The 23,234-nt window shown below is 38.8% G+C and overlaps 1 protein-coding gene across 1 annotated transcript; it reads left to right on the top strand.

Annotated features, from left to right (window-relative positions):
* The first annotated feature begins 659 nt into the window (after window positions 1–659).
* On the top strand, window positions 660–23,234 carry LOC137387725 (uncharacterized). The gene is made up of 11 exons (XM_068074225.1): window positions 660–796; window positions 7,259–7,350; window positions 7,723–7,832; window positions 9,721–9,843; window positions 10,198–10,405; window positions 13,276–13,411; window positions 14,001–14,167; window positions 16,652–16,807; window positions 21,119–21,203; window positions 22,318–22,367; window positions 22,720–23,234. Exons 1-11 carry the CDS (start codon window positions 703–705, stop codon window positions 22,843–22,845), a joined length of 1,347 nt encoding a protein of 448 aa, XP_067930326.1. The 5' UTR covers window positions 660–702; the 3' UTR covers window positions 22,846–23,234.

The following is a 23,234-nucleotide window of genomic DNA, read 5'->3' on the forward strand; positions in this document are numbered from 1 at the left end:
TTGCTTTTGAAATTATTGGATTTTTTGATGTCTTTGGGCGTCGGTATGCTGTTCTCGCAGTATTTCCATACAACACTGCATTCCAATTTGGGTAAGACTTGTGCTTTGACTTGAGCCTAAAAAGGGTTATCCTGTTTTAAATTTCAAAGTTATTGCCACGACCTTGTAGAAAATGCTGTCCTCTTCTAAATGGTATACAATGCAGCTACCTATTTTAGAGCTACTAGAAATGAAAGTTGTTTTTGTTCGTTAATGTCGTGGTCACCTCATTAGATATCATATCAAACGGTCAGTTTGTTTGGAAACTAGCGTTTTTGTTTCCGGTTTTGGTTACGTGGTTAAGCGCTACACGGCTCTGCAACAACAATACTGCATCGACGAATAATAATAATAAAAAATCGGACAAAAAATTTCGCCGTCGGGTTAAATAACCGAAGCTTCTTATTCGGTCAAAATACATGTAGTACTGTATATGATATGTCCATGTACATGTACATACCGGTATCTTACCCGAAACGTGCTGCACGAAACGTATACATGATGTACGATAACATGTTTGGCGACAACATTATTTGACAAAAAAGAGCCGTTTCGGATGTAATGCTTGACGTTTGACGAATTGTCCCAACATGTAGTAGCAAAACGATAGTAACGCGATTAATATCTAAGCCCAGTGAGTTGAATTTTCTTTAATCACGCTCAATGGATTCTTCTTCGATGAATAGCAATAATGTTGAAGTTTGGATTTATGATCTGTCGAAAGGATTGGCTCGATCAATGTCTATGCCACTGCTTGGTTGGTAAACTTGCTTTTCTCTTTTCCAGCCAATGATCATTTTCTTTGATATATTTCTTTGTCATTCTTCTTACTCGTTACTACATGTATGTATGTATGTATATAGGCAAATAATGTTTTGAAAATATAAATGTATTAGTACTTGTTATGTATTTGTATAAACTGGATGTTGTTTATTATAATTTTTGGTTGACTTGCTATGAGTCTCGTTTTGGGTTGTTCTGGAAAAGCATGGAAACTAACGAGACCGAAATATATTGTTGAGTTTGCTTTTAACTAAAATATAAACTGATGTTAATTGTTGCATAACATCACATGGTGGCTGCGGTGGTTTACAGATAAATGTAGCAGTGGTTGATCCAGTAGAGCCAGCAGAAGCGCCTCAACAACCAGTTGTAGTACAAAATCCTGTAAATAATGCTATCTAGACCTATTCCCAGGGTAGATCCACCTGCCGAGCTAGTATTAAGTGGTGATCGTGAATCAAACTTTAAAACTGTTGTGGAAGTCGGCGCTGACTAGCCACTTGCAAGTGGGTTTTGCGTACAAGTTGTCTTACGCCGAATGAGTAATAGCTCTCATGCACAACTGTAATTGTCGCAAGCAAGGTGTCTGGTGAATAATGGCTCTTTATTTACACAAGCTCTATAAGCATGAAAAGATAAAACAACTAAATACAATTCACTACAACCAAGCGTAATGCTGAAATGAGTTACAAATAACAAATACTCAAACGGTTACACTTGTAAATGTAAGAATGTTAAGATATAGGTATGTATATTACAAAGATATACAAAGCTGCACAAAGGTAGGTTAATGTTACCACGCTGTTCTTAATGAAGATTCAGAACGTAACTCTCAGTCCTTAGTTCTGTCATTCATAGTCTGTATCACTAGCTCTGTGCTCTTTCCCCCTCACTAGGGTATCTTCTCTGTTGCATATCCTTACCCCTCCTGCTTTACACTGGAGCACCTTTGCTTATATAGCAAGGGCTGGGTGTTAATCTATGGGCTTTCTGCGCAAGCCGGCTTTTGGGCTAATTCAAGAATAGTTGAACACTTAGGATAATTAGAGAAAGCTCAGCTCAGTAAATCCATCACAAAACATTCAAGAGCAGATGAACACTTTTAGAGTGTTAACTAGGTGAAATGAAGAAACTGCTGTATCAACAAGCTTTGTTGATATACACAGTCGGCTCATAAGCAGCTCGTGTTATCGAATCTTTTGCTTTGTATGCCACAGATCAAAGATGTGAAGCAATTCTGAAGATTTTAGAGCAATTTTGTGTAGGTGAACGCAACATTATACATGAACGCTACAAGTTCAACACTAGAGCACAATTACCGGGAGAGACTTTTGATTCATATTATGCTGAGTTGAGAGCATTTGCAGGTAAATGCAGCTTGATGTATCTGGCTGCAGAACTTGCACAGGAGACACCCCTAGATGAAATGCTTCGGGGGGAGAGTAGTAATGGGCATTCGAGATGATACCATGAGAAAGAAATTAATATCTATGGATAATACTCTTACTTTATAGCTGGCAGTTAGGTTGTGTCGAAGCCAAGAGGTTACATCAAATGCAATGAGAGCAATAGGGGCCAGTAATTGTTCACCTTCTGTTAATGCGGTGAAAGCTACACCAAGACGATATGAGCCTAATAAGACAACTTCTGCCATCTTTAAAAAGGCTACACAGAGCTCTCCAATCGATAGAGTATGCAGTAGATGTGGCAGAAAACCGTACTCACTGTCACAATGTCCAGTTAGAGCTGTAGAGTACAGAAATTGCAAAAAGATTGGTCACTATGCTAGACAATGCAGGTCTAGGACGGTACAGGAAGTGATATCAGAGAGAGAGAGAGAGAGAGGTCACCGAAAGTGAGGACGACTTCCTGTTTACCGGTGAACTAACTATTGGATAGGTGGATTGTTGGAATGCACGGGTTGGGATAAATGGATATGAAACATTGTTCAAGTTAGACACAGGTGCTGATGGCGCTATAGTAAGTCACACAGAGCCATGGATCAAGCATATCGAGCTATGGGAAACTGATGTTGTTCTACATAGACCTGGAGGTAACCGGTTAAAAATATTAGGAACCTTTGAAGCTAAGATGTCTTACCAGAGTAAGATACATATGGAGACTGCTTATGTACTGAAGAATCAGGCAGCCTCACTACTCAGTAGAAATGCATGCTCAAAACTAGGACTTGTTACTTTTCACGTGAATGAAGCTGCCAAGCTTTCAAACTTGAGAGAGGCCAGCCCAATTGTTAACGAGTTTCCTAAATTGTTTTCGGGACTGGGTTTACTGAAAGGTTATACATATAAAATTTCTCTTGAAGATGGTAGCAAATCCACTTGTATATACACACCTAGAAATATTCCACATCCTTTGCGACAGAAATCTAAAACACAGTTACAGGAGATGGTCAACCAAGGTGTGATATCACCAGTAACTGAGGCTACGGAATGGTGTAGTGGATTGGTCACTGTCGTTAAACCGTCTGGAAGGGTGAAATTCTGTGTAGATCTCACTGGGTTAAACGAAGCAGTACGAAGAGAGATCCATCCAATGGCTACCGTGGATAAGAGCTTGAGTCAGCTTGGGGACAGTAAGATATTTAGCAAACTAGATGCCAATAGCGGGTTTTGGCAAGTTAAGTTGGATGAAGAATCATGGAAACTCACAACATTCTTGTCACTCTTTGGCAGATACAGATTTAATAGACTACCATTTGGAGTGGCCAGTGCTCCTGAGATATTCCAGAGAGCGATGTCAAGAGTTTTAAAGGTAATACCAGAAGTGATTTGCCACATGGATGACGTCCTGATACACGGGGTTGACCTTAAAAATCATGATAAGGTGCTATATGAAGTTCTAAAAAGACTACTAGCATCAGGACTCACACTGAATATCAAGAAATGTTAATTCAGAAAAGATTCGTTGAATTTTCTGGGACACATTATTGACAGCCACCGTGTTGAGCCAGACCCAGCTAAAGTTACTGTTATTACAGAATATCCTGCACCAACCAACAAGACAGAGTTGCGCAGATTGAATGGCATGTTGAACCAAATGGTTAAGTTTGTACCTCAACTAGCAACTCTCAATGCACCTATGAGAGAGTTGTTAAAGGAGAATCGAGATTGGTTATGGGGTCCCGACCAGGAGAGGGCATTCACCGAGATTAAGGAAACGCTCGCTTCGTCTAAGACGATGGCTCATTACAGTCTCAAGCTGCCTACGATTATAGGTACAGACGCTAGCAATGTGGGACTGGGAGCTACCTTGTATCAGATTCAGGCTGATGGTACAAGACGTTCAGTTATTTATGCTTCTCGCTCACTATCAGACACAGAGAAATGGTATGCTACCATTGAGAAAGAGGCATTAGAAGTGGTATTGGCATGTAACAGATTTGACCAGTTTGTTCGAGGGATGACATTCATCTTGAAAACTGATCATAAACTACTGGTCCCTATCATGACAACTAAAGACCTCGACCAGGTACCACCTAGAATTCTGCGTATGAGGCTTTGGCTGATGCGTTATGCTCCCAAGGTGGAATATGTACCAGGGAAAGGTCATCGTCTAGCGGATGCTCTTTCAAGAGCACCGGTAGACACTTACAAAAGTGGAGACATTCTATTGGTTGAGGAAATGAAGATTGCCAAAAGGGACAGCTTACCAACCAACCAGGCAGTAGAGGTGCTGAAGTTAGCTCAGGAAAAAGATAAGATATGTAGAGAGGTTGTTCGATGTTGCCAGGAGGGTTGGCCTACATATAAAACAGATGCATACACAGCTATACATCCTTACTGGGAAGTAAAGGAACATCTCACAGTGACAAATGGAGTCCTTCTGTATGACAGCAGGATAGTTGTACCTACCAGCGAGAGACAAAATATCTTAGACAGAATTCACCGGGCTCATCAAGGCATTGTAAAATGTAGACTGAGAGCTAGGAGATCTGTATGGTGGCCTAGAATGTCCACACAAATTCAGGAGATGGTTCAGAGTTGCCGTGTTTGCAAACTCAACTCTGATACACCCATAGAACCTTTGTGTCCCTCCACCTTGCCTGAGAGACCATGGGAAAGGCTTGGAGCCGACCTGTTTGAATTCCAAGTCTCACTATCTACTTATTGTTGATTATTACAGCAGATGGATTGAAGTTAAAAAACTGCCTTCACTTACCTCAATTGACACTATTGCGGCATTCAAATCTGGGTTTAGCTACACATGGTATTGGTGAACTGTTGATATCGAACAATGGCCCACAATTCTCATCTGGAGAATTTCAGAAGTTTGTACAAGACTATGGATCTATACATATTACTAGTTCTCCACGTTACCCAACAGCTAATGGAGAAGCGGAGAGAGCGGTGGGAACTATCAAACGAATGTACACTAGGAAACATCAGATTCTCATTTAAGCTTACTGACATATAAAGCTACTCCCTTTGGGAATGGGTATACTCCTTCTGAACTTTTGATGAGAAGACTTATCCAAACTACACTACCAACTATTACTGATAACTTGCTGCGGAAAGTTACTGCGAGAAGCCAAATTGAGGATTCTGAAAAGGAGAGACAGTATGCAAAAGGCATCCATGATCAGAATCGAGTCAAGGAGCTACCAGAATTATATTCACGAGACAATGTATATATTAGAGATATGCAGAGAGAAAGTACTGTGATAAAAATGGTAGCACCAAGGTCTTACTCAATTCAAACTGAAAATGGGGCTATAAGATGCAACAGAAGTGCCTTGATAGATGTACAACCAGACGCCAAGACTCCACAACAGAACTGGGGTGAGGAACTCTTCGCAGAAGGCCATGGTCAATGTCAGACCACTCCAAAGGCTAGTCGAGTTCCTCGCTCTCCTGACACCACTGGTGACGCAGAGGGCAGGACAACTTGGTACAGTCTACACGTCAGTCCTAGTGAGTGCTGGGGATCCAAGTCAGATGTTGCAGAGGGCCTTGTAGCCAGGCATACTGATTTACACCATGGGTATGGAAGACTATGATACTAGTGGATAATAGACAAAGCTAATATTAACTATCTGAACTCTAATTAAATAGATACTCTTTGTTTTGACAATCTTTTCAGAAAGGGAGATGTTATGTATTTGTACAAACCGGATGTTGTTTATTATAGTTTTTGGTTGACTCGCTATGAGTCTCATTTTGGGTGGTTCTGAAAGAGCATGGAAACTAATGAGGCCGAAATATATTGTTGAGTTTGCTTTTAACCAAAATATAAACCAATGTTAATTGTTGCATAACGTAACAGTACCTAAAAAGCTAAACTAGGTTTTGTACAAAAATTCTGAAAACAAAAAAGTAAATGCTCAATTCTTTAGGCAAATTGGGGGCCGGCTGGGTATTAAAGTCAGAGCTAGCTATTGTAAAAAAAATTACAGTATAGTCATCGTTTGAATAGTTTCAGAACTAGTCAGAAAAAATTTCTGACCTAAATACCAGACGTGATATGTGAGTTTTTTTAATATAATCCTCGCAGGTATAATCTTCATGGTTGAACATGATCAGATACTTGATCAGATAGAGCGCACAATGCTTTAAGTACTTAATGGATTGCGACGGAGTGTTATGATATAACTTGCAATGATAGCCTACACACTCATTGACATTAGGCTATGATAAATTGATACTTCGGCTAAAAATAATAAAGAAAACTATTTTGTTTTTCAAACTGTTTCATCAATTTGTTATAAGCTGATATTGCAAAAGCAAAACAAATCACAAAGAACAAAAAATAGTGGGAACGTTTTGGCGCAACCTCATCACTCATCAGTGTAGGCATGCAATTTTCAATATCACCCAACATATAATTATCTGCCAATTTGTTTTTTTCCAGGACAGTGGTGTACTGCTCAGTTCATTGTCCATAGCAAAGTCATTGGCAAGTTTGCTGCCTTTTTTTTCTTTAGACCATGGAATATGTCATTGGGTGCCTTGGTATGATCTTTTTTTTTCTTTTCCAGAGTCATGATTAATGTTGAGTTGGCATTACCAGCATTTGTAGCCTTGCATTTTATTCTTCGTAAAGGTAGCAGTGCTTCAGTATCTCTGTAGGGTAGTTTTCAGCATCCCACGAGCTTTGTTATATCTCAAGAGGCTTAACTGTATGCGAGGCTTGACTGTACGCCAGGCTTGACTGTACGCCAGGCTTGACTGTATGCGAGGCTTGACTGTGTGCGAGGCTCGACTGTACGCCAGGCTTGACTGTATGCGAGGTTCGACTGTATGCGAGGTTTGACTGTATGCGAGGTTTGACTGTATGCGAGGTTTGACTGTATGCGAGGTTTGACTGTATGCGAGGCTTGACTGTATGCGAGGTTTGACTGTATGCCAGGTTTGACTGTATGCGAGGTTTGACTGTATGCCAGGCTTGACTGTATGTACATCAATCGGTATGTTATTAGGCAAGCAGATCGATGGAATTTGGCACACAGGAATAGTAGCTTATGGAAAAGAATATTTCTTTGGAGGAGACAGTATTGAATGCTGCTCGCCAGTAAGTTAACAGATGAATTCCTGATAAAGTATCTACTTTTTATTTCTTCATCCCCATCGCTGTAATAGTAAATATCTATTACATTAGTGCTGCCAGGTACCTCATATTGAGTTCGATTTGAAAGGTTATACTATTATGACTTATTTGCAAACAAGAGGGTAGTTTTTACTGCATTTTTATTCCGCTGTTGTCTTAGATAGATCCACTTGCATCATGTCTAAAAGAGTATAACAGATATGTTAATGGATAAACTTGATTGGCCACAATTCCCATGTTAAAATCTTCCTTGTAATTCAGAGAAGCCACCAATATTTCGCTCCGGCTCCGGGTTTCTCTCCGGATGAAAAGTGAAATTATCTTACCCTTTTACAGGGTGGGACAGTTTTGGGACAGCCTGATTCTAAGGTGAACCTTGGCACAACTGAAATTCCTTATGATATATTCCATGAGCATTTGAGGGAGTTGTCTCAGACATCGTTCAGGTGACTCCTAAAGATTGTGTAGTTATTACCTATACTGAGTGGGCTCGGCGTGCATCAGATCATAAGCCTTGCTATATGAAAGTAGAAGATATTGTTCAACAATTATTCAATTGCTGAAAAGACTTGCTGAACAGCAGAACTCGGATCGTGGGACCCTTGTTAGTAGGTAGTAATGAGGATGATACCCATCACTAGTCACACTTGCATTTCTATGGCTGTGAACTGTAGTCAATGATTGAGCCCCTTTTTCTTTCTTGAATGCTCGCTTGACGTGATGCACAAACAAGAAGCATTCTGCTGGTGAAAAGGCCTGTTGGTCTAATTTCTTGGTTTTCCTTTTCCTTGCTTGGGACGAGCCCTTATTGCTTACAAATCATTGCGTTCAGCTTTGTAGTCTGAACACTATTTTGCTGTAAATGGTTCACAATGTTCTCCCATAAGTAAGACTTAGTCTATCATGAAAACATATTCTTTTACTTTGATATTATAATCCATTGTCAGCGTGTTAATAGCATGCCAAAGGCTGACATACTTTGATATTATAATCCATTGTCAGCATGTTGCTAGCATGCCAAAGGCTGACATACTTTTATATTATAATCCATAGTCAGCATGTTGCTAGCATGCCAAAGGCTGATATTTTGCATATTTTGCGGGGACCCGATTGTTGTGATGTCTGAGGTTAGGAAGTGAATTTGTACCTACTTGTTTGGTGTGAATGAGTGACTGTATGACTGCTACGTAATTAACCCGTAATTAATCGCCCATTGTGGCTGTCCATACTCTTCTGTCAATTTCTATTTTGTAATGATGATGATTTTGCTGATTTCCAACAGGCAGTGATTGTATTAGATAATTATTATAGGTTTCTATACTACTCTATATGTCTCTACGATATTTTCATCTTATGATGCCAACACCGAAAGAACGAAAATCATGTAATAGTATACCAAGTAATTTTTCATTGTAGTCATAACTAAACAGACTATCTTTAGCTGTTACTTGCTATTGGTTTCACATTTACGTTTAAAAACATTTAGGCCTACAGTTTTTTTATCCTCCTAATTTATTTCAGCAAAACACTTCTTTCATGATATGAAATTTGAAAGTTCTAGTTGTTTAAAATAGCTTAAAAACCTTTACAGTTGTTTTCTTTTATCTCATAATTCATTTGAACTGCACAAAAATATTTTCTCATGATATGAAGTTTAAAAGTTAGAATGGTAAATGTTGTATTATGGTATGTTCAATATAAATAAATTTTCTGTTCAGAGACTTTTTTATTACCCGGGCAACGCCGGGTAGTACAACTAGGTTTCAACTTAGATTTTACTTTGTTCTTGTTGATGTAAGGTATTCCTTGTATCTTTATTTTCCTTCTAGCTATGAATGTATGCATTCATAGCTAGAGGGAAAATATGTGTCTGTCATCACATCTACGCGTCTGTCATGGTGCCTCTGCAGCAAAGTAACACCGCAACGCTCTTCTTGTCGGTTATAGATACCGGTATCTGGCAGTTGATTGCTGTCGGTATTTGGGCAAGCCACATTTTAAGCACAGGTGTTATTGCGCCCAGTGCCCCAATGACTACTGGAATTACAGTTGTTCTTACATCCCAGCATTTTTCAATCTCTTCTCCAAGAGTGAGAAATTTCTCCACTTTTTCTTTGCTGGCTATATTGTAGTCATTGGGTACTGCTGTAGCTATTATAGTAGCTCTCTTGTTCTCCTTGCCCACCACCACTATGTCCGGTTGGTTTGCTAAGACATGCTTAATAACATATTTGATCAATACCCCTTGTATAACTCAGTGGTAGAGAGCGCGGATTTAAATCTTGAGGTCGCATTCTCCGCCAGTTTGAAACAACTCTGTTTATTCATTCACAGAGCCTGTGACTATCACCTATTACATAGAAATTGTAACAACTTCAGCTCTGAGGTAGCCCAGTTTCTCACAGGAAAAGACATACCATCGCATATAACAGGCTTGCCAGATGAGGTGATGAACACGTGGGTATTATGAATCTCTGATCCATCTTGGCTGTTGTTACTAATTAATCATTGCAGAGATACCGTAGATGGTGCTTTAAATCACTACCCAGTCAATGTATAAGAGTGAAAAGAGTGGATAATTATGTTGAGTAACTTATGAGATTTGTCTTTCCATAATGTTGTGGGCAAGCAACTCCAGTAGATAGGCTGGTTAGGTTTGTTAATGCTTATTGTTTTAGGAGTTTGCTGTTTTTATATGGCTTCCTATGTTTAGTTATACTGCTTACTGGTTAGGCCAATGGTTCATTCCGGAACTATGAGAACATCTTATTTTTCAATGGTTATGGCTCCATTTCATAACCACTGTTGTAGACCATTCGGACAAATGATACTACCCATGTTGAATTCTATGTCTGTTAACCCTGGAGGAGGATCTCAGAAAGTGTTTGGAGAGAGTCAACCCTCTCACAGAGTTGTTGTTCCTGCTGTCTCGCAGTCAGCACCATCACAATATCCTTCTGGGACAGCATCCCGTGATCAGCCCAAGAAAGTGGACTGCATTACTTTTAATCCAAAACAGGTATTTTCAAAGCATATTTTGACAACTCAAATGTCTACAATACTGTCCAGTTAGTTGGAAGACTGCTGGAGGGTATAGGAGACGCTTCCTTACGAGTTAATGTTCCTGTGACAAAATGGGTTGGCTGAATACAGTGGGCCCTGAGTTGCGACATTCCTGCCTTGAGTGTTTTCGCCCTATGAAATGGAATACGAAGTTTTCCGGCCCATCGTTACGAAATTTTCTCCACCATGCAGCATCAACAATATTCTCTTCAATATTCAAATTTGAACAGCATCGCTCAGTCTTTGTTTCAAGTTAGTTTGAAAAAAGTTTTGATTAGGTCGGCTAAAAGTTATAGTAAAAGGGAAGGAAGAAGGGCCAAGCCGGAAACAGACAGGTAATAAAGAATTAAAATGACGGCAAAATTTAAAGGTTGACTTGCAACAGCATTCACATGACAGTTATTTGGTATCAAAAGATTCACCATGTTTTACTCTGCTGTGTTGTAGGTGGAAAATATGTGGAAATGTGATTACAAACTTTTAAAAGCTCAAAAACGAAAAGCCGCCGTAGATTGGAATCTCTTGATTTCGATGACGTAGTCATGACAGTTTGGTTATTGTCTTGTCACGTGATATTCTCACGTGAATTGAAAGGCCAATAAAAAGCTCAATATAAACTTCTTGTAGCACTAGTTTATGACAAACACTTCGGGTTTTACCAAAGACCCCGCATCAAATATAGATGCTCGCTACTTTACAGTTTTGTTTTGTCTTGATGTAATCGTCAAGTCGTAATCTGATCATGTGACCCAATACATCGCAAATAATTTTTGCACCACTTTTCGATTATCACAAGTGACCAACAGGCTCGTCATGATTATCAGACAATGATATGTACTCCTTTGAGGTAAGGTTAAGAAATTAAATGAATTTTTTACGTAAGTTATAAGATATCAGTGCTGAAAGTGGCAGTATTACAATGGCGATAAAACAGACGCGTAAGAACAATAGACATGGTTTTATTGAACGCGTGAAGTATATTTGCGAAGATATTTGGACGAATAAAGTTGCATGAAAGTGTAAACAGAAACCATCTCCCACAACTACGTCACATTTGAGCCATTTTGGAAAGAGAATCCAAACTACGGCGGTTTCATGTGGCTGCGATTAACTGTTTGTTTTTTAGCTTTTAAGAGCTTTTAATCACATTCCCACATATTTTCTACCTACAACACAACAGAGTAAGACATGGTGAATCTTTTGTTGCAAGTCAACCTTTTATGGTAAGTTTAGTAATAGATTCAAGCTTAGCTTCAAGTATGTGTGTTTTTTAGCTAAATTTATTTAAGTTAAATTTAAAGTTTATGTTACGTAGTGTCACAAAAATCTAGTGTACTGTACGCATTGCTATCAAGTCTCTCTCACACCGGTAATTAGTCACTATGTCTGTCTCGAAGGGAAAAACTCCATACGGTGTACTGCATATAGTAGTGTTAGATTTTATTGCAGATCATAATCACTAAATAGGTAACTATAGTTACTAAAGTTATTATACTATTTTATGAATAAATTTTTAGTATGTACAGTAGGTATGTAAAATTCTGGTGTTATTTTACCGGGAGTTGTATTAGATGACTACTATAGGTTCTTATTAAAGCTGCCTCCACAATAGGAGTGCCTCCACAATAGTAGTGCCTCCACAATAGATGTGCCTCCACAATAGTAGTGCCTCCACAATAGATGTGCCTCCACAATAGTAGTGCCTCCACAATAGGAGTATCTCTACAATAAGAGAACCTCCACAATAGGGTTGCCTCGACAATAGGAATGCCTCCACAATAGTAGTGCCTCCACAATAGTAGTGTCTCCACAATAGTAGTGCCTCCACAATAGTAGTGCCTCCACAATAGTAGTGTCTCCACAATAGTAGTGCCTCCACAATAGTAGTGCCTCCACAATAGTAGTGCCTCCACAATAGTAGTGCCTCAACAATAGATGTGCCTCCACAATAGTAGTGCCTCCACAATAGATGTGCCTCCACAATAGATGTGCCTCCACAATAGATGTGCCTCCACATTAGAGCCGCCTCCACGATAAGAGTGCCTCCACAATAAATGTGCCTCCACAATAGGAGTATCTCTACAATAAGAGAACCTCTACGATAGGATTGCCTCGACAATAGGACTGCCTTCACAATAGATGTGCCTCAACAATAGGAGTGCCTCAACAATAGGAGTGCCTCAACAATAGGAGTGCCTCCACAATAAGAGTACCTCCACAATAGGAGTGCCTCTACATTATAGGAGTGCCTCCACAATAGGAGTGCCTTCAGAATGTATGTGCCTCAACAATAGGACTGCCTTCACAATAGATGTGCCTCAACAATAGGAGTGCCTCAACAATAGGAGTGCCTCAACAATAGGAGTGCCTCAACAATAGGAGCGCCTCCACAATAGATGTGCCTCCACAATAGGAGTGCCTCCACAATTATAGATGTGCCTCCACAATTATAGATGTGCCTCCACAATTATAGATGTGCCTCCACAATTATAGATGTGCCTCCACAATTATAGATGTGCTTCCACAATAGGAGTGTCTCCACAATAGTAGTGCTTCCACAATAGGAGTTCCTCCACATTAGAGCTGTTTTTACAATAGACGTACCTTCACAGTAGGAGGGCCTCCACAATAGACGTGCCTCCACCACACTAGGAGTTCCTCCGCATTGGAGCGGTTGTTACAATAGATGTACCTTCACAAGTGATATTCATTAATAAACATCACTTTATTAATAGACATCACTTTATTAATTAACATCACTTGGAAAGTTTTGAATGCAACAGCTCGTTGTACTCAAAGTTTTGATGGACTACTGGATACTTGTAGGTTCCAGTAGTGGCTGACATCTGCGATGAAGTATCTAGGACCTCCCAGGAAGTCTCCCTGTTAGTTGAACTTATGGAATACCTCGATACTGAAAGTCCATCTTGGAGTGTTAGTCCTGCACACGTTAAACTCTTGGGTAAGTTACCGTAAAACCTCTAATTGAATGCCACCTCTCTTTAAACACCACTTCTATTTGAACACCATCTCTATTTGAACACCACCTCTATTTGACCGCCACTATGGGTGAAGGGTTAAAAAATAAATCGCCACCCTTTACTTGAACGCCGCCTCCATTTGACCACCACTTTGACATTCTTTGATCTTCGCAAACCCATAATAGCAAGTACATAATCAGTTAAAAAGTATCCCCAAAATCGTATTTGTAATGAATTGTTTACATCAATAACAATTAATTCTCCCGTTGTCCAACTCCAAGGCTTATCGTTTTTTCTACGCCAGCCTCTATAGGAAGGTCACCTCTATATGACCGCCACTATAGAGAAAGGGTTTAAAAATAGAGCGCCATGGCATTCAATTAGAGGTTTTACGATAATTTCTTCTCAGATCACTGTGTTTTGTTTTTTAAGTGTTTGTGCAAAGTACCAAAAAATCATGTGACAGTTGTTGGCAGGATGATTCTAGCTGTATGAAGGCTCTATTCTGCAGTCTGCCTTGTTAGCTAAAGATTTTGATGCTTTCGGGTGTTAAAATATCACTGATTGCAGGTTCACTTCTGTCGTCATCAAATGGTTTCCCTGAGAGACAGTCTCATATTTTGAGAATGTTCCAGAAGTTATTAACTAAAACTGATGCTGTAGCTATAATAAAGAGATGTGACAGTACAACCCTTTTGGAACAGTTGTCCTTGGATAACATGGCCAGTGTTCAAACAGTGAGTGAATGTTGCTTATTTCTTGTGGTCAAATACCACCAAATACAAGTATAGGTAAGCTGTATCTACTTGTCTTCAACACCAAATACAAGTATAGCTAAGCTATATCTGTATGTCTGTGCCACCAAGTGCAAGGACAAGTATGGCGAAGCTATATCTATTTGTCTTCAGCACCAATTTTATGTATAGCTACCGTAAAACCTCTATTTGAACGCCACCTTTTTTTGAATTCCACCTCTATTTGACCGACACTATAGAACAGTTGAAAAATAGAGCACCACCCTTAAATTGAATGCCACATCTATTTGAGTGCCACTTTGACATTCTTTGACTTTTATGAAACCATAATAGTGAGTGGTAAGTAGAAAAATGTCCACAAAATCGTACTAATGATGACTCGGTTTCATCAATAACAATGAATTATTTCGTTGTTTTTGTTTGTATCGAAGTGTGTTTTTCCAACTCCATAGTTTTTTGTTTTTCATTAAAAGTTTGAATGCACTGCCATAAAAATAATTTCTAACTGTATCAGGCTATCGTCAAAGCGCTATATGAACGCCATGGCGCTCTATTTTTCAACCCTTCCCCTATAGTGGCAGTCAAATAGAGGTGGCGTTCAAATAGAGGCTGAAATTGTATTTTTTAAGTAGCTCGTCAGAATTTTGAGAAAATAAATTGAAACTTTTTACAGGCGAAATGAATGTCGCCTGTATTTTGCACTCTCCTTTGGGTGGAGCAACATTATTATTTGTAAACACCATGTATTAGGCTAATAGTAGTTCCTAGTTTAACAGAGTCTTGATATTTCGACGTATGTGAGAAAACAGTTTACATTTATGATGGTATATTAATGACAATTTTTGCTCTAAAAGCTGTGCTTAGTGCTCATGCAGCTAAAAAATTATCAATATTTGTGTGAACTGCATTGCGCAACAGTTTGCTCAGCTAAAACAATTGTTTGGACGCTAATATCGACGAGTTCAGCAGTACAGAAGAAGATTTGGGGTCAGAAGACATTCTGGAAGGTATTGAACAGTCAGAAGAACATGAAATGGTTCCTAAAAGAAGCAACAATCAGAACGCAACTAGTCAAGCAAACGATGCTAATATTATTATTTTTAAAATGTGAATTCTTCTTTTAAAGTGTTAATTTTTGTTGCTGCGTGTATTATAACTATGGTTTGTTTAGGTGACTCGTTCTTCAATATATAGTTATAGCATTTGATAAATTATTATTGTTGTAAAACTTATAAATTTGCAGATTTATGACATATTATTTGATAGCATGATTGCGGTAAACTGAACTCAGCTTACAATGGATCAACGCTCGTAACTCCTGCTCTATCGCCCATAAGAGGCTAGTTTTGGCTGCTAACTGTAACAAACATACTGACGAGTGCAATGAGCTTTAGTGCAAAGTTATACCGGTAAAATGAAAATATGCCTTCAAATTTAAAATAAAACACTTCAAAGCTCCAACAAATTGCAACACAGGCTATAAGATTGTCGTAGGTTAATTGTAAGCAATAGATATCAACTGGTAGAGACATGTATCAGCTTCTTCATGTATGTTATTTAAAGGTTGGAGGTAATTTAGTGAATTTCTTGCCTCCAAAAGGGTTAATGTCACACCACCTAAAGGAAAATGCAAAATGAAGGCGACATTCGATTTGCCCATGAAAGGCTTAAATTTATGTTCTCAGCATTCGGTAAAGGTGATTGAAAAATACGACGCCTCCCTTTATTTCAATATCACCCTCTAATAAAGTGCTAGTCTAAGGGAACGTTTGAAAAACAGAGTGCCATGGCTTTCAAATAGAGGTTTTACCGAATGTAATTTTGGCCTGGTTCATGCTAGCCAGACACCTGTTATTTCTGCAATTTTACTTTGGAAAATTAATTCAGACAAAATCAAGATTCTCATGGTTCTTCAGGATTACCTACTCCTAGGGTGTGTGCACTTGGTTAGGAATAAAGAGTTCGAATTCTAATCACACACCTCTCACAACTTTGGAGAAATATGGTAGTTTCAGCCTTGCTCGTTGTACATGATGGTGCAGTATTACCGAGTAGAGTAGAGTAGTCCATTGGCAGTAGAAAAGTACATGCATGGTGATGTACGATTAAAAGCCATGTCCAGAGTTTTATATCAATATTATGATGTTTTCAGGCTGTGAGAACTGAACGCTTGCCTTACAACAAATGCGTTCGGCGTTTGCTAAGAACTTTTGTTGAATTTGTTTGAGAATTTTTTGATAATGTAATTGCTATTCAATCATACATCGTTGAAAATGGCACGTGGAAGATAACTCCAAGCGTATAGTTACACTAGAACTAAATTAATGTTTCTCTCGTACCCATTCCATTATAGATATTGTCTGACAATTTGTCACACGTTTCACACCTTCAGGTTTCATATAGGGAATCTGAACAGGTCCTTAGAGCTTACTCGAATTGATTAGACAATCCTGTAACTTCTTTTAGCTCTGCAACTTATGCAGTACAGCAGAAGGCTACAGACACTGTCTCCTTACTAGGCGGAACATTCTAGAGAAGCTTCCTCAATCATTGAACACCTGCAACCAGGCTGAGGAAATAGACAGTTTCCTTTCAGCCATGCTCAATGTTGCTGTCCATCATGTGAGTTTCAAGAGGTTTGCTGCTTAGTGACTCGAGTTGTTCGTCTTAGTGGCAAGTAGTAGGAAACCAGTAATAGGAAGATGTTAGCGATTTTAGAAAACTTATCAGTTTCGTACAACTCAACGCTCACGTACCAGCTTCTATGTGCTCATATCTTTGTGCATTGCCAAGTCAGGCCAGAGTGACGTAGTGCCTTAATGTAATACATGATGGACACACACCTTCAGTTATGATCTGAACCTATTCATTTTATTTTAGAAGTTTTAATTGTCTAATGGACATGATATAGATCATTGGCAAGGATCTTCCATGTGCGCAAAAATTATCTGAAAACACTGATAAAACTTCTTCATTTTCTTCCTAGGCAATGCTTTTGTAAGCCAATTTATGGAGGATGGGCAAGGTTGACTACAATTTTTTTGGATAGGCCATTTTGGTTTGTTGCATTCTTTAAGATCTTATACAGACATTGGGTAACTTTCTGATGACTCTTTAAAGTCGGAATTCATTTTTACAAAAATTTCAAAAGTCAACATGATCGTCTAGAGAGTTTTTTATAACTTGAGAAGCAATTGGTATTTCATTAAACTAAAGATAGCGTCTTATTCAGCACAAAATCTCCTTTCTAACGATATATAAAATAGCAAGCTACACTAAATCCTACCATTACATAATAATGGGAAAAATGGTTTTGAGAAATAATTTCTAAATTGTCTCTAAAATACAAGAGATTATTAACTATAAAAAAATGTTACACCAGTTTTGTGACCTCTTATGTTAGCCATGAACATCATAGTGAGCACTGAAACCTTGTCATCTTAGCAGGTTTATTATTTTGCACTACAGAGCACATGTAGAAGCTGTATGATCAATGCTCATTTTTATTCGTTGAAGCTTAGAGTCGGGAGGTTCTTGAAAAGTTTATACAGTATAAAATCATCGATTTGGGGCTATTTGTAAGCTATTTCAAAAAAGTCGCTTCTAGGCTCAATACATACCGAGAAATGTTGGAAACCAAAAAATCTTGGAACAAATGATAGTGGGATACGGGTAACTTGCCAATAAGATCAGTTGATCAAAAACTCTGCTAAAACACTTTTGATTGGTTATAGCACAATCAGAAACTCCTGAAGATTTCACATAAAAAAATCACATTGATTGTGTGACTCATTTCATAGCAATAAAAAAGATTGAACTTGTTACTTGGCTTTGGCAATTTAGCCTTCCTTTTTTATTGCCGATTTTGGGAAAATAATAAAACCACTTAGTTTGCCAATATAAGATTTCGAATAGGTTGCATCTTGCAGAGTAATTTTTGGGAGAACACAGCTAAAAAGATTACTTTGCTACTTACATGGTAGCTACTGTTAGTGGTTGCCATGTAACCATGGTAGCTACTGTTAGTGGTTGCCATGTAACCATGGTAGCTACTGTTAGTGGTTGCCATGTAACCATGGTAGCTACTGTTAGTGGTTGCCATGTAACCATGGTAGCTACTGTTAGTGGTTGCCATGTAACCATGGCAGCTACTGTTAGTGGTTGCCATGTAACCATGGCAGCTATTGTTAGTGGTTGCCATGTAACCATGGTAGCTACTGTTAGTAGTTGCCATGTAACCATGGCAGCTACTGTTAGTGGTTGCCATGTAACAAGGAAATGCACAGCGCAGTGTCAGAGAGCCGCTGGGAACGGTTTGTGACTTGCCTTAACTCGACTTTAAAGAGTTGATACATTTTAACTATCAGTTCAGATATTTTTATTGTCAAAGCTTGCTTTAGCTTACATCTTTGCTGCTGTATTCAAACAGTTATTAGGGTGACATTATTGATGGTCTTTGCTAAGCCATTTTTACGCTCTGGCAGTCTTGTAAAACTAATGGTAATTTAGAGCAGCAGCTCCAATCATATCTGTGATGGACATTTGTGAGTTGGAATTGACATTTCAGAATTGAACATGACAATCTATTTTCTTGCCTCGATTACAGCTATCACATGGTATGGCATTGATTGACCTGTCTTTCGAGTTGATTATCTCTTGAAGAGGTTCTTTGGACATCTGACACATTTCTTAATTACAAGCCGTTAGTATATAAGCTATAATATGTTTTTAACACTTCAGTATCGTCTGCAGATTCAGTTCGTTACACCACACTGCGCATTCACTCTCCGAGTAGGCATGTTCTCTACGCAGATGAATTCGTCTCTCGCCGAGGCTGTCACAGGTTTTGGCAATCTCAGTGGTTCGGCTAGAGGTATAAAGCCATTCTGTGCTGATAGCAATCAAGTGTGCATTCGTGATGACCCGCTGTTCTATATGATATACGCTATAAATATCATCGCCATTCCGTTGAACCTTTTTCACATTTTTGTGTTATCGTGCTTCGAGAAGAGCAAGTTCAAGACCTACTTCAACATCATGATTATGCTTACTGTATCTGAGATCTGCAATGCGGTTCGAGTAATGCTAAAAACGAGTTGCTCAGTTCGAACTTCCGTTCGAACAAATCATGTTGCTGCTGTTGCCCTCATTCTCTTTTCCGACACGATTAACTACAACCGATTTGTTATCCTCACCGTTGCATTCATTGATCGATGGATGGCTCTAGCACGACCTTTCGAGTATGCGGAGGGTCTCTTCAACAGATTCTTTTGGGTGTGGCTGTCGATTCCCTGTGCGACTACTATCCTGCTCGTGCTCGTAAGAGACTTGTTGCTGCCGGACAGCATCTGTATGGATGAGGTGTATGGCATCACCAATTGCGGTGAAGATCTGATTCCTCGAATTTGCTGTCAGCTGTATTTCACCATCAACCTTCTCATCGATTCAGTTTTTATGGGTTTGCTCATCTTTGAGCTCTGGAAGATGAGCAAGAAGACTTTGAATAGAGAGGATAAAGATTTAAAAACGGCTACGAGGACTGTCATCACATTGGCGGTCATCTACTACACCTGTCTCGTCATAGCGCCTCTTTTCAGCTGGAATCTCTCGAAGAACATCGCTAATGAAACCGTGAGAGATTTTGTGAGAACGTTCTGCCACATTCCCATGAGTTTGTACAGCATCATGAATGTTGTGACATACGGACTGATGAGCCAAGGTTACCGTGCCAAGATAAAGGACATGATCACCAAAGGACTCGCGAGGGTTTCGTCTAGTGACTAATTGAATAGAATTCTATACCATAGCAATGCGTGAAATGTATGGCTAGAGTAAGGCGGGGTCTACAAGTGGTCTGTGCTGATTTTCTGTTCTTCAATATTTTATCTCTGTTTAGTTGTTAGCTACCAAATGCGATGTAAATCATGTGTTGTGGATTTCACTTTGTGATTTTCCGTTACATACTGCAGTTGTTTTCTACATGAAGTAAAAACTGTATTAATGATTATATTATGTGATAATTTTTCCAGGCCAAGCATTTTGGAGTTTCAACGATTAATTTTGTTGCATTTCTTATGTTATGTACCATTATAGTTTTATCAATTTGTTGATCAACTGTGTTTTAGTGATAATAAAATTTGTTGTCTCTATAACCGCGTTGTTCTGCTGATTGACCTGGTTGTCTAGATATACAACTAATGAACGTGGCATTACCATAAAGCCAGTATAGTCGTAAGTGCTCAAGATATGGCAATGATAATCTGGTGTCCTTTTCGTTTTATGCCCTTTCAAAGCTCATACAAGTGATCCAGTAAGGCTAGACATGGGGATTACGTACATGTACATGGAAGTAAGGCTAGACATGGGGATTACGTACATGTACATGGAAGTAAGGCTAGACATGGGGATTACGTACATGTACATGGAAGTAAGGCTAGACATGGGGATTACGTACATGTACATGGAAGTAAGGCTAGACATGGGGATTACGTACATGTACATGGAAGTAAGGCTAGACATGGGGATTACGTACATGTACATGGAAGTAAGGCTAGACATGGGGATTACGTACATGTACATGGAAGTAAGGCTAGACATGGGGATTACGTACATGTACATGGAAGTAAGGCTAGACATGAGGATTACGTACATGTACATGGAAGTAAGGCTAGACATGGGGATTACGTACATGTACATGGAAGTAAGGCTAGACATGGGGATTACGTACATGTACATGGAAGTAAGGCTAGACATGGGGATTACGTACATGTACATGGAAGTAAGGCTAGACATGGGGATTACGTACATGTACATGGAAGTAAGGCTAGACATGGGGATTACGTACATGTACATGGAAGGTGAAAATTAGTGATTAACTAGTTTTATTTGATGCCAAGCTTTTGGTCACAACAGTTGTATATGCAATGCTTATAGAAACTGGCGGATGACCTTGACATTCAGTTTACGTGTGCTATCGTTGAGTATCTCAATACTAACTCAGAGGCAGACTGGAAGACTGGTATGTTGTCATTTAGCTATTGCCACCGATAAAGCATATTTGTTAACTCAACATGTTAATATGTGTTAACATATTTATTAAAATACTTCTTAGCACATCTCACATTTGTTCTCCATTGCAACTTGCTATATACTATGTAGGATCTCATGCAAGACCTTATGCACAGGGACGCATGCTTCCAATAGTATCTGCTTTCGAGATATCTATTGTATCTATCTTCTATCTTATATATATATTTCTCAAAGTCCGTGTGTTGGAATTCCGTCTGTTGGAAATCCGGCTATAGCTATTATTAGAACAGCATAGCTGGACAACAATACAGACTCAAAGTCATGGCTTACCGTCATTGGAAGCCTAGCCTTATCAACTAGCTTAGTGGAATTTTCCATTGGCAATGTGCCAGGCTAACAGCTTGAAAGTTACAGTTGTTTGACAAAGTTTTAAAACCTTTACAGTTGTTTTTATTTTTCTCTTAATTTATTTCAACTACACAAAACACTTCTCTCATGATATGAACTTTGAAAGTTAGAATGGCAAATGTTGTTGTATGTTGAATACAAATCAATTTTCTGTCCAAAGAATCTTCTAGTACACGGGCAACGCCGGGTGGCACAGCTAGTTGTTATACTAAAAAGCAAAGCAGCATCTGATTCATATTTTTCATGCAGGACGTTTTATAGCGCTCAGTACATTCCTTACCAATGTCGCTGCTGGTCAAAACATTACATCTTGTTTACATCCAAAGCTGCCGAGCAACTCTACGAATGATGATAATTTGCAAGCTGACTTTTTATTAGTTTCATTGCCTAATTTTAGATTCTTCGGAACATTTGACAACAAGTAGCAGTTTTTCATATCTTACATCTATAAATGGATGTCATACTGTGTATCCAGCATTCTCTAAATGCAGGCATGCCATGTTGTATAAAAAAGTTGTGATACAACAGGATTTTGGAGTACTCTGCCACCAAATAGTTACTTTAGGAGATCACCAACAAGATTGTCTTGTCATTTTGTTTTGAAGTTATCGTTTTAGATGCACATTAAAGGCCCGCAGTTCTTGCATTGTCAACTAACAGTTCTTTCATTGTAACTAATTGTTTTTGTGTTGCAGTCGAGCTTGCCTTGAAGACTTTGTGGAACTTCATGTCAAACAATGCGGAGGTAGGAGGGACTTATGAAGCACATTTTTTATAATTGTATACTGCATCTACATAGCGAATATGGTTATACATACTTACATACATGCTTACACACATACGTGCATGCATACATGCATACATATGTACATGCATGCGTACATGCATACATACATTCATGTATGCATACATGCATACATACATGGCGGGGCCTGCATGAGTTGTTGCACTAACTGGTTTCTTGATGATGTCAGCCCTGAACATTTCCCTTGGCCAACTTGATACTAATTTGCTGATGCCATTTTGATACATACCTGCCCCTCCTTTTATTACATGTCTAGCTTGGTCACTCTAGCTGCTGTTTGTTTGCACTGCAGGTAAAGATGTTGGCCTTCGCTATGGGCCTCAACCTTGACAAGTATACCAGCAGTTCCGGAAATAGAGAACAACCAGAAAGTTTGAATAATGTAGTAAACCAACTCCTCCAGCTGCAAGCAGCTTAGAATACTGGACATTATTCTGTCATTTATGCATTACTTGAAAGACCCGTGTGTATAAGTATAGCAGCACAACGCTTTATAGTGTCTTGCAACTATGTTTTCATTTCTTGCTCTCTATTTTTCACTGTTTTGAGTAATATATGTTATATTTATTATTTTACACGCTTATGCTGTTATGCACCAGTGCACATTACTAAAATATTGTAATTATTATTTATGATGCTGATTGATCATGCTGCCATTCACTAACGGCAGCGTGGTGAAGGGTTTAAAGGAGTACATTTGGTAGAGAAATGAAGGTATTCAGCTAGCGTCTGCAAATTGAGGACTATAAAACATCTTTTTGTTGAATGTGATATTCTTTTTTAAAAACAAATATAATTTAGTTTGCT

The sequence above is a fragment of the Watersipora subatra genome, chromosome 2 (genome assembly GCF_963576615.1).
Source record: "Watersipora subatra chromosome 2, tzWatSuba1.1, whole genome shotgun sequence".
Classification (NCBI taxonomy): Eukaryota; Metazoa; Bryozoa; class Gymnolaemata; order Cheilostomatida; family Watersiporidae; genus Watersipora; species Watersipora subatra.

Bases quoted from the DNA above. Each gene is read 5' to 3' on its own strand.
- LOC137387725 (XM_068074225.1), top strand. From the start codon at position 703: ATGGATTCTTCTTCGATGAATAGCAATAATGTTGAAGTTTGGATTTAT. The intron at 797-7,258 runs GTTGGTAAACTT...GTATGTTATTAG, and splicing joins AATGTCTATGCCACTGCTTG to GCAAGCAGATCGATGGAATT. The intron at 10,406-13,275 runs GTATTTTCAAAG...GGATACTTGTAG, and splicing joins TTACTTTTAATCCAAAACAG to GTTCCAGTAGTGGCTGACAT.